Raw genomic sequence first — 14,950 nt, 5'->3', positions numbered from 1 at the left:
ACTACTATGAAATCCATGGGTCAGATGTTCTAGAAATTTTAATGAAATCTCCAGTTGCATCTTCCAGCCCAACATCTTTTTTTTTAATTTTTAAAAATTTTATTGAATCACCGTGAGATAGTTACAAGCTTTCATGTTTGGGTTACAATCTCACAATGATCAAACACCCATCCCTCCACCAGTGCACATTCCCCACCACCGATATCCCGGGTATATCCTGCCTTTCCCACCCTCCCCCTGCCTCTAAGAAGACAATATTCCCCATACTCTCTCTCTACTTTTGCCAGCCCAACATCTTGTTTCTCAAATACCACATCATTACACACAACAGTGTCCCACAGATGAATTCTGAGTCACAAAATTTTGGAAAACAGGGCTATAGCACACCACTATCTTATAGATTCATAATGCATATTTCTATTGGCTCTGAAAAATGTCTGTATTTAAAAATCTATTCAACTACTTAAAGGCTAAGCTTCGTCTTAGCAATTATAGACTTAAGAGCAAATGTATCTTGAAGAATAAGCACTGTTTGGAAGAACTAATTTTGGAAACTGTTGGATTCCTATTCTGTTTGGAAATTTCCATGAGGTCTCTTAGATGGAAGCCGTCAACAGAAATACACAACTTTCCTTCAAATCAATAAAAAACAATCTTTGGATCACTTAGCACTACATTAAGGATGATCATGAAATCTAAAGGCAGATGCCTGAATAGCAAATTTTTGTTCTTGTTTTGTTTTGTTTTGAGAGTTTGGGGCCATACCAAGTGGTACTTGGAGGCCCTCTAAGATCAGTGTCAGGGGCCCTCCCAGGAATGGTGGTGTTGGGAATTGAACTGAGTCAGCTGAATGCAAGGTGAGTGCCTTTACTGCTGTACTATATCTTTGACTCATCCATAAAATATACCAGTGAGTTTTGGCATCATCAAATATAATTTCTAAATGATGCAAATAAGATTATTTGGTTGAGACCCCACCGAGAACTAGAATAGCTTCTCTGCTGTGTCCCTGGCATTAGCTCACTGATACTCAGAATGGTAGAGAATATGTTGGTAGGAATAAATAACCTGGCGTGGCATTTAAATTTGAATATTGCCTTTAGATTCTGTAGCCCCAGAAGGCATGAATCCTTTCCCAAGGCTCCCTCTCCACATCCCCTCTGTCCTTTCCTCATACCAACACCGATCCTTCCTTCACTCCCCATGCCATTAGTCAACCTACCTGAGTATGAGTGCTGGGTGCCAACGCTAGATTGCTCAGAGGTGCCTCCGATGGCACAAATCCCTTCCTTTTTATTAATTGCTTTTCGGAAGGTCTTGGCAACCTCGGTGCTTTTTAGGCCATGAAAAACCTGCAAAAATACAAACCCATCATGCTGAGTGAAATCAGAAGGAGAGGGACAGAATGATCACTCTCACACATAGGGAATGAAGAAACATAGTTAGGGGATAATAAATGGTCCAAGGCAACAGCACCTGAGAGCTGGTCTGTAGCTCTGGGCTTCCCAAGAGTGAAGGCTGAGGGGGTGTGGGTGGCAGGGGGAAGGGAGGGGTCCTGGGACAATGTGGAGGTAAGCAGACACTCTGTGGATGGTGCGGCTTGGAAAGTCACATTCATGAAAACCCATCATGAATAGTCCTGTAAATCATAGTACCCCAAATAAAAAATGTAAAGGCAGATCAAAGAAAACCCCAGGCCATTACCAGAAAACAACAAAAAGGCCCTGCCATGTTGAAGCTTAGAGTGGTCACATGGATTTCTGGGTATTTTCCAAACAGGAATAAAGTTCCAAGTTTCAAAAGCATCTCTATGTGCTATAACATGCTCACCTTGATAAACTCATCAAAGCTGATCTTCCCGTCCTGGTCCAGATCACCTGTTGCCATCAGGTTTTCTGCGATTTCTCTCACTCTGTATCCAGGCAGAGGCAAGCAAGCAGCCTTGAACAAGTCATTCAACTCATTGCAGCAGATGTAGCCATTGCCATCGGTGTCTGGAAGGCAAAAGACAGCTGAGGTTTCAGGGAAATCCAGACAACAGTCGGAAGAAAGGTGAGAGAAGGCAGGGGCAGATTGTTGCAGGGTGACAGGGAACAGAGGCCAGGGCTGGGTGGGGGATTATGCTGAGGATGACCCCATACAAGCATCAGAAGAGTTTGAATCTTCTAAGAGATCTGTTGTTGTCACATACAGATTTGAGTTTTATTTTTTGTTTGTTTGTTTATTTGGGGTTACATCTGGTGGTGCTCAGGGCTTACTCCTGGTTCTGAGCTCAGGGATCACTCCTGGTAGGCTTACAGGGGAGGGGGGCAATATGGGACACTCTCTGGGATGTCAGGGACCAAACCAGGATAAGCTCTGTGCAAGACAGGTGCCCGATCCACTGTACTATGGCTTCAACCTAAATTTCAGCATAATTTGCAGCACCCAAGAGTTTCAAAATAAGGTTCCAAAATAAAGGTTCTGTCAAACAGACTCTGAGAAGATTCTTAGAGAAATAGATGCATAAAGAAGTCACAGGCTTAGAAATAAGGGGCAGGAAAGTATGGAATAGTAACAAAGAAAACAGACAAAATAGAAAAGTTGAGAGTTAGACATTATTTTCAGGCAAAGCCACAGGTGAGAAAGGGTTAATAGCCCACATTTTGATTAAGAAAGAAGCCACTTGATTGAATTATAGCTTTTAAAAAATTAGGTTCTTCCAGTTCCTGTAATCCATCTCCCCACCCCATAATTGCCACTTCCACTAGTTTTCCTGCTCCTATTCCCATGTTTACTGCAAATGTCCTGAAGTTGCTTGATAAAGTGGGGAATATTACTCACCAACTTTGGCGAAAGCTTCTCTGAGTTCCATCATTTCTTCATCGGACACAGATCCTCTGGCCATTTTTGTTTATTGCTTTAAGCAGTAGATCTGCAGAGGGGAGAACATGAGAAATGACTTGTATATCCACATTCTTAAAAGCCCACATGAAGAAATAGTCCTTTGCACCCCTGATTTATAACTATCTTCCCAAAATGTAAGAAATGGCCTTTTCCTGGGGCCAGAGAAATAGTTTAGTGGGTAGGGCATTTGCCTTGCATGCGGATGACACATGTTCAACCTCTGGCATACTATATAGTCCCCTGAGCCTGGCATTTGTGATTCCTGAGTGCAGAGCCAGGAGTAATAACAATGACAACAGCAAAAAGCTATTCCCTTAACCCTGCACATGGTGGTCTCCAAACATCTTTCATCGATGTCTACCCATTCTGTGACTATAGCCTTCTTCACTGGGCAGGGGGGCGGGGGTCCTTGCCTTGACTGTAGGCAGGGCCTGTGAATGCTCTGTCCATGGTGATGGCTAAACAAGCCATGTCTGTGACCGGAAACTTGTGCTTCCTCTCTTACGGAAAGCTCATTTTGGTATTTTGCCCTTTGGCATCCCAACTGCCATCCTTTGAGATGGTGGCTAAACCTCATAAAGAAGTGCTGGGTAATCACTGCCCAAAGCCAATCCAATTGGCACCGCCAACTTCTGTGCAGTAGGTGTCAGGCACAAAGAATGAAACTAACAAACTTAGAAGGACTATCCAAGCTTTAGGTACTTCTGAGCAGCCAGCAGTGGTCTCACAGTCCAACCATTTATTCAATACAACATCACTCCCCCCACTCTGGCTCCCAACCCTGAGCCTCTGTTCAAGTTGGCAAAGATATTGAGAACTGTCCATAAGCACATCAACGTTCAGTGGGAACATTAAGAGTAGAGGCTGGGGAATTCCACATGGCTGAACTTCAGGCACCCGTAGAGCAAGCATAAGGCTGTGGTAATTTCCATTCTACAATTGCCCATATTGCCCTCTACATTTATAAGACCCTGAAGTGTTTTCATTCTATTCTTTTCTGGATGTGTGATGTATATTTGTTGCCCATTTGTTTCTGTTCTCAGAACTATGCTGTTTCTTTCCAGGGGACCGCCCCTACATTGGGGGTGGGTTTTTGTTAGGGGGACAATCTCCCACAGATCATATCTGCTGAGACCCCAGTAGAAGAATCAGCAGAAAAACCACCCATCTCACATAGACTTTTGGAACGTTCTAGCCCTTTGGAGACTCAACATTTCCACAGTCTCAGTTGATGACATGTGGAGCAGAAGAAATGACCCTACTGAATGCAGCTGACCGACAGAATCCAGACAACGATTGTTTAACATAAGTGCATTTGGGAGTAGTTAGTTATATAATATATAATTAAAATGTTTAAATTACGTGAAAGGTTTTAATTAAATAACATAAAAGTTTTTTTTAATAAGATGATTTGATGCTTACATGTAAACTGAATGTTTATTGAAACAAACAGGTACATTTTTCAACTTCAAAGAAAGCAAAGTTCCCTAAAAATGTAGGGAAGGTGAAAGGGAAGCCAACCCTCTAATAATCCATTTATGAAAATCTAAGGAATGCATTTTTAGGTGTTCTCAGAAAGAAAGTGTTGATCTGAAACTACATGCCAGTGCTGGAGTAATTTAATTCCCCCATGCTCACTGCTGCCCTATCGAGGTGGAAAGAGAAGGAAAACAGAAAATGCATCATTTTCCACACCTTCAGCTATTCCATACCAGGAGTTTTAAATAGGAGCTCCCCTTAAAGTTTATTCAATTTCCAGATGGGAAGGAGACATGTGGCGTGAGAGTATGGAGATTGAGGTCGGCTTGTATAAATTATATTTTGGGTATTTTAGCAATATTATTCAGTTAGAAATATTATTCAGTTAGAAATATATATATATATATATATATTGCTTTTGGGTCACACCTGGTGATGCACAGGGGTTACTCCTGGCTCTGCACTCAGGTCAGCTGCATGCAAAGCAAATGCCCTACCCGCTGTGCTATTACTCCAGCCCTCAGTTAGAAATATTTTAAATCTGTTAGAGGATGTTTTTAATGTTTTGTTTTGTTTGGGGGGTCATATGTGGCGATACTCAGGGGTTTACTTCTGGCCCTACACTTAGGAATTACTCCTGGCCGTGCTAGGGGTGCCGTATGGGATGCCAGGGATTGAACCCGGGTCAGTTTCGTGTACCCAGGTCAGTTTCGAGCAAGGCAGGATGTTGTTTTATTTGGATATCCTTATCTACATTTTCACGGTATTCAATAGTTGTGTAATTATCTTCACTGGTAACCAATAGTCACAGAAAATGTACACTTCTCACACTAAACCCGTATAGGTCAAAAATGCTTCACATTTGATCAGGCAGACCCACACTCATTACCCCCAGCTCACTGTCCTGTCCTGGAATCACAGGAGTGATTCCAAACTTCTGTTTCTCCAAGAAACTTTGTTCACAGACATCTAACAGGTAAGTAAAAGTGAACAAACAGGACAGGACTAACGTTACTCAGTAGTAGAACACTTGCCTGGCATCATGGGTTAGGCCCTGAATTCCATCCCTGATGCCCTCCCAACCCACCAAGGGGAATATACAAAATAATAGTTCGGAGAACTTTCAGCTGAAACTCTAGCTGTCCCAGCCTCCACTACTGCAACTCCTGGTAACATTACACATGGTGGTGGGAGCTGTCTAGAGAACTTATCAAAATAATCATAGCATTATATTCATTATTATTCCATTAATTTAAAATATATTTTATTACTGATAAAATGTTATTATTATTTGCCGTACCTACCTAAAAAGGTACGGGCCCATTGGGATCACCGAAGGAAGATGGAATATTTTCCATCTTAATTGTATAATGAGCCACAATCTATTACACAGCAGACTAATCCTGAGGCACAGATACTAGTCAGGTCACTATTTTACTTTCCTCCTCTTTTTTTTTTTTAATCTTTCTCTGTATCCCTATACCCTTTTATTTTTTTCTCTTTCTTTCTCTTGCCCCACCCCTCCCACCCCACACCACATATTATTCTAAAACAGCCTGATCTGGGCTGCAGAGGCATATCCAAATCTCAGGACTAAAGCAACCAAATGTAACCAATTGAGAACCAGGCACTGCTAAAGTCAGATGATGGCAGGAGAGAGATTTATATTCGAATACATGGTTAAGCCAATGCCTTTTTCTGAAGTAGGCTGCAAATCTAGTTTGTGTACACAAGTTGCTTCTTCTGAGACCCTCAATAGCTCAGGCAGAAAGAACCTCGTAGAATTTGAGACACCAAATTGCAGCTCAAACAAACAGCTAGGCGGAGGAGCAGCCAGCTTGCCAATTCTCAAGTGTCAGAGCATCTATCCAGGTTCAGTGCCTTCACCTTCGGGGAGACCCTATTTCAGCTATTCATTTATACCCCATTCACTTTCTCAGCAATAATTCCTTATGTGTATGGATATAGACAACCCAAGGAAGATTTTTGAAAAGTTGTGATGTAGAGTGTTTATCTGGGTAATAGTCCAGAAAGCTTTTGCTTTCTGATGTTAAGAAATCAATGCTTCTCTTGTAAGAACTAAAGTATTACTTTGTGCACCTTACTAGTGACTTATTTTCTTGGCTATCTTTTAATCCTTTCTCTGAGTACTCCATAAATGCATTCAAAGAAGACTCTGCCCCACAATATATTAACCATTATTGATAAAAATCTGTTTCAAAGAGCCCTAGTACATGGAGGAATTTTTCTTTTTGGTTATTGGGTCCCACCTGGCACTGTCTGGAGGCTGTTCCTGGCTCAGAGCTTGGAGTCACACCCTGAGGGACCATGCAGTACTGGACCCACCTGGGCCTCCAGCACGCTTTGTCTGCCTGACATGTGCTTTAGCCCTTTGAGCCATCTCTCCTGCTTAGGCTGAAATTTCTTGCTTTTAGGTTTGTCACACTTCTTGGTTCATGGATATTCATAGGATTATGAAACAAATTCATTCAGTTAACATCCATTTGGTGAATGCCTATTGTATTCATATATTTATGTTGGGGGTGGTTTCACACCTGGGAAGTGGGGATTGGGCTCTATTTCCAGCTCTATGTTTGGGGCTCACTGCTTATGGTGCTGGGGGATCATATGGTGCCAGGGATTAAACCAGAAATGACTGAATTATAGGCAAGTGCCTTAACCCCTACACCGTGCAGTTCTGCATACCTACTACATGTCTACATGGATATAGTTACTCTAAAAGATGAAATAAAGGGGAAGAGAATGACAGGGTCTCTGAGTCTAAACTAGGCCCTATCCTTCGACATAAAGGTTTTTTGATTACACAGTGCTGTCAAGAGTCTAGTGAAGAATATAAGTAAAGGCAGCGAACAAGACTGCATTGTCAAGATCAAGAGCAGAGCCAAGGAAGAAAGGATTATAGCACAAGGTTTTAAAAAGAGAGATTCTAAAGATGATGTAATACTGGAAGAGAGAAGAAAACATTATAGCATATGGGGGCTGGAGTGATAGCACAGCAGGTAGGGCATTTGCCTTGCACAAGGCCGACCTGGGTTTGATTCCCAGCATCCCTTGTGGTCCCCTGAGCACTGCCAGGAGTAATTTCTGACTGCATGAGCCAGGAATAACCCCTGTGCACCGCCGGGTGTGACCCAAACAGCAAACAAATCAAAACAAACCCAAAAAGGTAAGTTGGGAGGACTGAAGGGATAGCTTGACAGCAGACCACACGCTTTACATAGAGCAGGCTCGGGTTTGATCTCCAACAGTACATATTCCCCTGAGCACTACCAGGAGTTATCTCCCCCTCCCCCATGTACCACCATATGCAGCACCAAAATAAACAAAAATATACCTTGGAGAAGAAATTGTCAACAACTTAAGTTACTTTAATGCTCTCCTTTGCAGTTTTAGGCCCCCAAACAAATATCTAGTATCTCTATAATAAGCAGTAAGTCCTCAAAACACAACCCACCTATGAGAGAGGAACCTAATAAATAATTTCTTACAAGTCCCACATTTTAAAGATAAGTAAATTGAAGTTCCAATGAAATGAAAATCTTCTCCATATAAGCTCTCAGTGCAATGCCAGGCTAGAGTTTGGGAATGTAGTTGCTGGTGAGCAGAGCAGGAAAAAGATGGAGTTACCATTAAGAGGGACATTAAGACCCAGGGCTGAGAAAAGACCTTTCAACTAATTGAACTGAAGTACAAATGGCAGCATTTTCACAAAGTAGAGAAGGAGAAAGGGAGATACTTAATGCAAAAATATGCAGATCAGAAGGTCACTGTTAGCATTAGAATGAAATATTAGGTACTTTTTATAGTCTATTATGTTTGCTTGGAAAAACATAGTCAATTTAATTCAGGCACATTTGGTAGTATGGGTTATCATAATCCTGTTAAGATTCATAAGGATTATTGGCAAGGGTTTCAGTTGGCAAATTACGGGCACCATAGTGGGTGTGGACTCTTGGGAGTTCCCAGCAGAAAGGAGATGTGGTTGCAAAGGAATGCCCCTTCCAGGGTATGAATGAAGGGCTCTTCTCAACTCTCTGCAGCTCTCAGCTCTCTGCAACTCTCTGTAGCTCTTCTCAACTCTCTGCTTTAAATGGGGCCTTTCTGCATCATCCAACGATGCACTGCCAGGAACCGTTTTACTCACAAAGTGGTGGATTCTGGAACCTTGTTTCTGAATCACTGCCCAAATCATAAATCTAAGATGACAAATCTTAAACCAATCATTTAAGTCACATCTGGCCTCCAGTTACTCTGTGAGCACTTAACTTTATTAAATCAATAGTTATTCAATCCCAAGATATTTGGCTAAAGTAAGAACCAGTTGTTCATTTTTATAAGATTATTTTTGAAGCCAAAAGAAAATCAAAGAGTCTTCCACTCCAAACTGCAAAAGCCACAAAAACATGTTCATTCCTTTAAGTTAAAAGAGTTTTTGATTCTACTTCAAAAAGATTTTATTTTCCAGATAAATATGAAAAAGAACTTCTGTAAATGACTTTTTTTTTAAAGGAAAGAACCTGATTTCAGTTTACCGAAAAATGAATATAGGAAATATAGGAACTACTTAAAAGCGTTTACTATAGTACACAGTACTACAGAGGAAAGGGATTTTCCGAAAGTAAATATAAAATAAGATGAACTTTCTATGGAATTTTATAACTGATCATAAACTGCAAAAAGAAGTGGGAAGGCTCACGGCCTAGAACTGTGTTTGAAAGATGGTTGTGGTGTGAGGCTCAATCTATTTTCTTTTCTTTTTTATTCAATCATTCAATTCCTAGTTATATAACTGCCAGGATGAGGGTGGCATCTGTAAGCTGGCATCATGTTTCCAAGGGACTCTTGAATCTGTCCTACTTTCCCTTTTAACACTGGGTAAAGTACAACTGGAAACTCAGGACCAAATTCCTAGTCTGTTAAACCAAATTTACCCCCATCATTTCAGGAAGAAATTGAGTAACTTTCAAAAGGCTCCATGTGTGGTGAGTGGACCCAAATACGTAATGTAGAATGCCATTAATACTGCAACCTTTAGTAAGAGACTATGGGAGAATGAAAGAAGTAAAACATAAAGCCCATAGAACTTTGGGACAAAAACATACTAAATACCTCTAAGATTTATTTCCTTCTCCACCCAAGTTAACTCCAAGCCTTACGATAATGTTAGAGTAGTTAAAAAGGAATTTTGCATTCACCTAACCCTGTCTCCGGTTTACAAAGGAGATCACTCTAGGGGCTCTGACTAGCAGTAATTCTCAGCTATCTCAAAGTTTTGCATGAAAGATGATTCAGCAACTGTTCTTCAGAAATGGCTTAGTTGGGGGCTGGAGCAACAGCACAGCAGGTAGGGCGTTTGCCTTGCATGTGGCTGCCCCGGGTTCAATTCCCATCATCCCATATGGTCCCCTGAGTACTGCCAAGAGTAATTCCTGAATGCATAGCCAGGAATAACCCCTGAACATCACCGGGTGATACCTAAAAAAAAAAAAAGAAAAAAACAGAGTGTACGACACCCAGGCTTGATCCCCATGCATGGCCCCAAAGTAAAAAAAAAAAAGTGTTAGTCCAGTGAAGTATGCACCTGAACCAGGTTTGATCTGTGGTACCCCATAGCCTCCTGAGCATCATCAGATGTAGCCCTGGAGACCTCCAAGCACTAGCAGGTCTGGCCCTAGAGTCCTCTGAGCTCTGCAGGATGGTTCCCAGCATGGCAGAATTCCTGGGCCCCTGGATAGGTCAGCTCAGTGTCACTGAGACTGGTCCTTGGGCCCCCTGAGTGCCACTTAGGAGGCTCCCCTTACCCTCCTTCTCAAAATGACTTTGTTTTCAAGATACCAAATAATTATACATGACCCGAACGATGAAGGGCTACTTCTTGCCTGCTCATGATTCTTTTACCCAGTAACAATCTCCTTGGGGATGTGGCTCAGAAGGTGGAGTGCAGGCCTGGCAGGTGTGAGGCCCTGGGTTCTTCCCTAGACCACATGCCTCCTCCCCAGAGCCAAGGAGTGTGTCCCTGGGGCCCCCAGCACCACTGGCTCTGGCACTGAACCACCAGGGATGCAGGGCTGGGGAAACCCCACCTTTCACCACCGGGTAGTGCTTTGGATCATTTTTCTGTATGTATAGAATAAGGCTTCTCCCCAGGGCTCTTTGCCCCAAGCTGCGCTCTGTGGTCTTTGGGGGAAAAGTGCAGGGGTCAGGTAGGGGAGGCGATTCACAGCCCGGACTCTGGGCTCTTCTTTCACTGCCTCCTGGGTCTTGCTTTGGGCTGAGTGACCTGGGCAGGGCCTAGGCCTTGCTCCGGGCACTGTGTAGACTGCTCCGTCGCCCTGGGACAACGCTTCAGAAGCTGCTGCGAGCACAGCCCACAGAGCCCAGCCCAGTCACCAGTGGAGAAGTCCGCAGGCCTGCCTCCTCACCCAGCACAGTCACATGATGTCTCTGCTTGTCCGCCCACTCGCACAGTGCCAGTCAGGGTGTGGCACAGAACAAACCTCTTCTAGGCACAGCGGGCAACCCAAGTTGGGGGCTGGAAAGTTCCTCCATTGCCTTAGCACCTCTAGGGGGAATCTTTTGAAAAATCCACAGTTACCCTCCACTGCATATTCAACCACAGAGAATTTTTTTTTTCTTTTTAGGTCACACCCAGCTATGCACAGGGGTTACTCCTGGCTCTGCACTCAGGAATCACTCCTGACAGTGCTGGAGGACTACATGGGATGCTGGGGATCGAACTCAGGTTGGCCATGTGCAAGGCAAACACCATCACGGCTGTATTATTGCTCCGGCCCACACTTAATTTTTTTTTAAGTGTGGCAACTTCTATTTTATTTATTTATTTATTTATTCATTCATTCATTCATCCATTCATTCATTTATTTTATTAAAAGACTGAGATGCAGTTTCAAAGTTGTGCATGATTGGGTTTCAGTCATACAATGTGTCAATATTTGTCCCATCATCAGTGTACATATTTCCCACTATCAGTGTCCCCAGTTTCCACCCTTCCACTCCCCCAATCCCAGTCTGTCTCTACTGCAGATACTTTTCTTCTGTCTCTGTCTCTGTCTCTGTCTGTCTCTGCCTCTGTCTCTGTGTCTCTCTCTTTCCTTTTGGACTTTGTGGTTTGCAATACAGGTACCAAAATGTTCTCATGTATATCCCTTTACCTATTTTCAGCTTTCAGCACTCAGTTCTTTTCCAGAGTGACCATCTCCAAATATTATTGTCATGTGGTCCCTTCTCTATCCTAACTGCCCTCTCAGCCACAGAGATTTTAAGCTCCAGAATTTACTCTGCCCAAAGCTCAAGAGATCCTTAATATAACTTTTCACAGAGCTGATTAATCTTATGGTCTAATCGGTTAATTACTCCTATTCACCTATTCGATGCCGGACACCATTCACTCCTTCCTGTTTCCTTTACACTCCTTGCAAAGCACTGCTCTGGTTGCTCATATTCACACACACATGGCAGTGTGGGGAGGTGGCACAAAGATGGAGATTTCATGAAGCCCACCTTGAGATATCACATTTCAAACACATCACAGCAATTAAAGTGCCCTTCTCCAAAATGGTCGGTCATGGGGGAAAAAGTTCTGATGACCAAAAATAAACATGGGGCCCGGAATGCAGAAAGAACTCTTGCCTTGCAAATATGAGGTTCTAGGTTTGATCTCCAGCACCACACATGTATGAAAAATACATATGCATGTAATTAAAAAGAAATAGCTAAAAGAAGGAATGCAGATCACAAAAAGTCCAGATAAAGAGCAAGAAATGAGCATCAAAACTGATCAAAACATTAAAAGAGGAGGCACCTAAATCAAGCTCTGCCACGAAGGTATTCAGATGGTTCAGACACTTGCTTAGCCAAGGAAAATGTAACTGGACACAGCAGCAGGGAGAGGACAAAGGTGCCAGCTTGGCAGTGGGTGACCTCAGCTCTCACCAGGCTGTGTAACCTCAGGCCCGTTGGCCCCACTGACCCAGCTTTCTCATCTATAAGTTGAAAGCCAAAGAATGCCCACATGAAAAGTCCCCAAATTTTACTTACCAGCTGACACGTGTTCATATGTTTCAGAGCAGGTATATTTCAGATGGCAGAGTGATAGCACAGTGGGTAGGGTGTTTGCAGACCCAGGTTAAATTTCTCCATCCCTCTCGGAGAGCCTGGCAAGCTACTGAGAGTATCCTGCCCGCATGGCAGAGCCTGGCAAGCTCCCCGTGGCATATTCAATATGCCAAAAACAGCAACAACAAGTCTCACAATTGAGATGTTACTGGTGCCCGCTCGAGCAAATCGATGAACAATGGGATGACAGTGCTACAGTGCATATTTCAGATATTTCTAAAAATAAGGGCAGAGCCCACTCTCGCCTCAGTCCTGCGGCCTTTCTCCCTGAACGGTCCTGTTGACTTGGCTCTGGAGGCAAGTGGGCATCTCACAGCTCAGCCTGGCCCCTGCTTTTACCTGGACAGTGGGGTAGTACACAGCCATGCCCCTTGCTGGCCTAGCCTAGTGCCCACGGCTTGGCTCCTGCTCGCGGGGAAGCGGCCAGCTTGGCACGTGCTCTCCACTCACTGAGGTTCACGTGCAGCTTAAGCCACGCTGATCCAATTCACTCTGAGCTTTCAGCCTGTAGGCAAAGTGTCCCAGAAAAGAGAGCCATCTACTATTTTCTTTAGAAATATCCAAATAAGGAAACCCTGCAACCTCTCTGGTGTCTCATATCCCTACCCCGTAACCCAAATCTTTTCTGATAGGATTAAAGTTCCTTTTCACTGGGGCTTGTCTAAGAGGGACTTAGAGAAACTGCTCCACACACAGAAATCCTGTCACATGTCTTAATGATGGCTACTAGTCCTTTTAAAAAGGAATTCATTCAGACTGGTTTTGGGGCTGATTTAGAAGTTTTGTTGGTCTTCTGCATTGTGCTGTCTTCTGAGCAGACGCCAAGTTCTTCAAGGGATGAATAGAATAAAAATTACAGCTACGGAAGTGGTTAAGAGATACACTGCCGCCCTAGGTAGGGGCTTCCTGACTTTTTACCCTTCTTTTGTTCACTTAAGTAATTTTCTGAATTCAATGGAGCCAGAAATATAGTTCAATATGCTGATCACAAACGTAGTATGTGGGAGGCTCAGATTAAATCCCTGGCACTGCATGATCCTCTGAGCACCACTGGTAGTGGCCCCCAAGCAGCAAATTGAAATAGCCTCTGAGTACCACAGGGTGTGGCCACAACACCAAAAAATCTAACAAAGGCCACAGCATGTGCTGGTCTGGCCCCTCCTCCTATAACAGGGTGAAAAGACACCCTGGTTTAAGGACACACCCAACATCTCAGAGTGCCTTGAGCATATATATATATTATATATATATATATATATATATATATATATATATATATCTGTGGGACTGGAGTCTAGGCCTCCAACTTCTCTTTATTATATAATAAGATCACAAAACTGAGAGAAAATGCTGCTCTTTAAGTAAGATCAGCCCCTCAAACAATTCCCCATGATTTCAACTAACCTATGACTATAATTTTCTGCCTGTTCCCTGCACTTAAAGAAGAACTCAGTCGGCCCTCTGCTAAGATGTAACCCCGGTGGCCGCACGTGTGTGGCCTCTCTGATGCTGCATGACCATGGCCCCGGAGGCCAGCTAAACTACTTTGGGCACCAGCAGCTTCTTGCAGAAATGTCTCTAGACTGTGAACTGAGCCACAGCCGCCATCTTATGACGACCACAAAAGGAAGGTACGAGCTTGCATGTGATGCAATTTCTGGCAGAAATTTCCCTGGACTTAGTTACTAAAATACAGAAATTCCAAACCTCATACCTCTTCATTGTCAGTAATGGAAAACAAATTATCAAATGCTTCTTTTTCAACAGGTCTGACTTTGGGGGGTGGGGGGAAACTCCAAACAATAATAGTGAGTTTTTTTTTAATATTGAATGTAATCAAAGTAATGAGAAAAGTAAAGTGAAATTTATCAGCTACACAGGCAGGGGGAGGGGGCCTGGGTGGGCGGGGTGGTATAATGGAGTTCCTGGTGGTGGAATATGTGAGCTGGTGAAGGGATGGGTGTTTGAGCATTGTATAACTGAGACTTAAGCCTGAAAGTTTTGTAACTTTCCACATGGTGATTGAATAAAAAAAATTTTTTTAAAAAGAAGAACTCAGTCTAGGCATTTAAGTAGTCCTGTCAAGGTCTTGGGTTACAAACACGTGCAAATGCTTTGGATGCTTTCTAGGTTACGAACACGCAATCACTGGGGGATCCCCCTGCTTCATCTGTAGATTGATTCATCTGTGTATTGACTCTGGGCTGAGCACTCAGGCCCCGGGAGGTTCGTTAGCGACCAGGAAGTAAACAGATTCAAGTGGCTCAGCCTGAGATATGACAACTATCTTTTATTAACTTTTATTCAAAAGATAAAATGGCAGGTTCTTTGGTAAATACTAAAATGACGCTCTCAGACTGCCCCCAACTCTCAGCCCGGCTGCAGAGTCGAAGCTTCTGGAAGTGGGTGGGCAGCTGTGGGAACCAGC

At 43.2% G+C, this 14,950-nt stretch overlaps 1 protein-coding gene across 3 annotated transcripts in view; it reads right to left on the bottom strand.

Annotated features, from left to right (window-relative positions):
* The window catches only part of LCP1 (lymphocyte cytosolic protein 1), a 102,455-nt gene that overhangs the window by 37,065 nt on the left and 50,440 nt on the right, over positions 1–14,950 (bottom strand). For all 3 annotated transcript variants that reach the window (XM_055138312.1, XM_004604575.2, XM_055138306.1), the window contains 3 exons: positions 2,824–2,914; positions 1,831–1,994; positions 1,223–1,352 (listed from right to left, as the gene is read on the bottom strand). In XM_055138312.1, the coding sequence (XP_054994287.1) occupies positions 1,223–1,352; positions 1,831–1,994; positions 2,824–2,887 (358 nt within the window). In that variant the 5' untranslated portion in view covers positions 2,888–2,914. The remainder of the gene's footprint in view (positions 1–1,222; positions 1,353–1,830; positions 1,995–2,823; positions 2,915–14,950) is intronic.

Source organism: Sorex araneus, chromosome 1 (assembly GCF_027595985.1).
Source record: "Sorex araneus isolate mSorAra2 chromosome 1, mSorAra2.pri, whole genome shotgun sequence".
NCBI lineage: Eukaryota > Metazoa > Chordata > Mammalia > Eulipotyphla > Soricidae > Sorex > Sorex araneus.
Note: the sequence above shows the minus strand (reverse complement) of the source record. Positions and strands in the feature narration are given on the sequence as shown.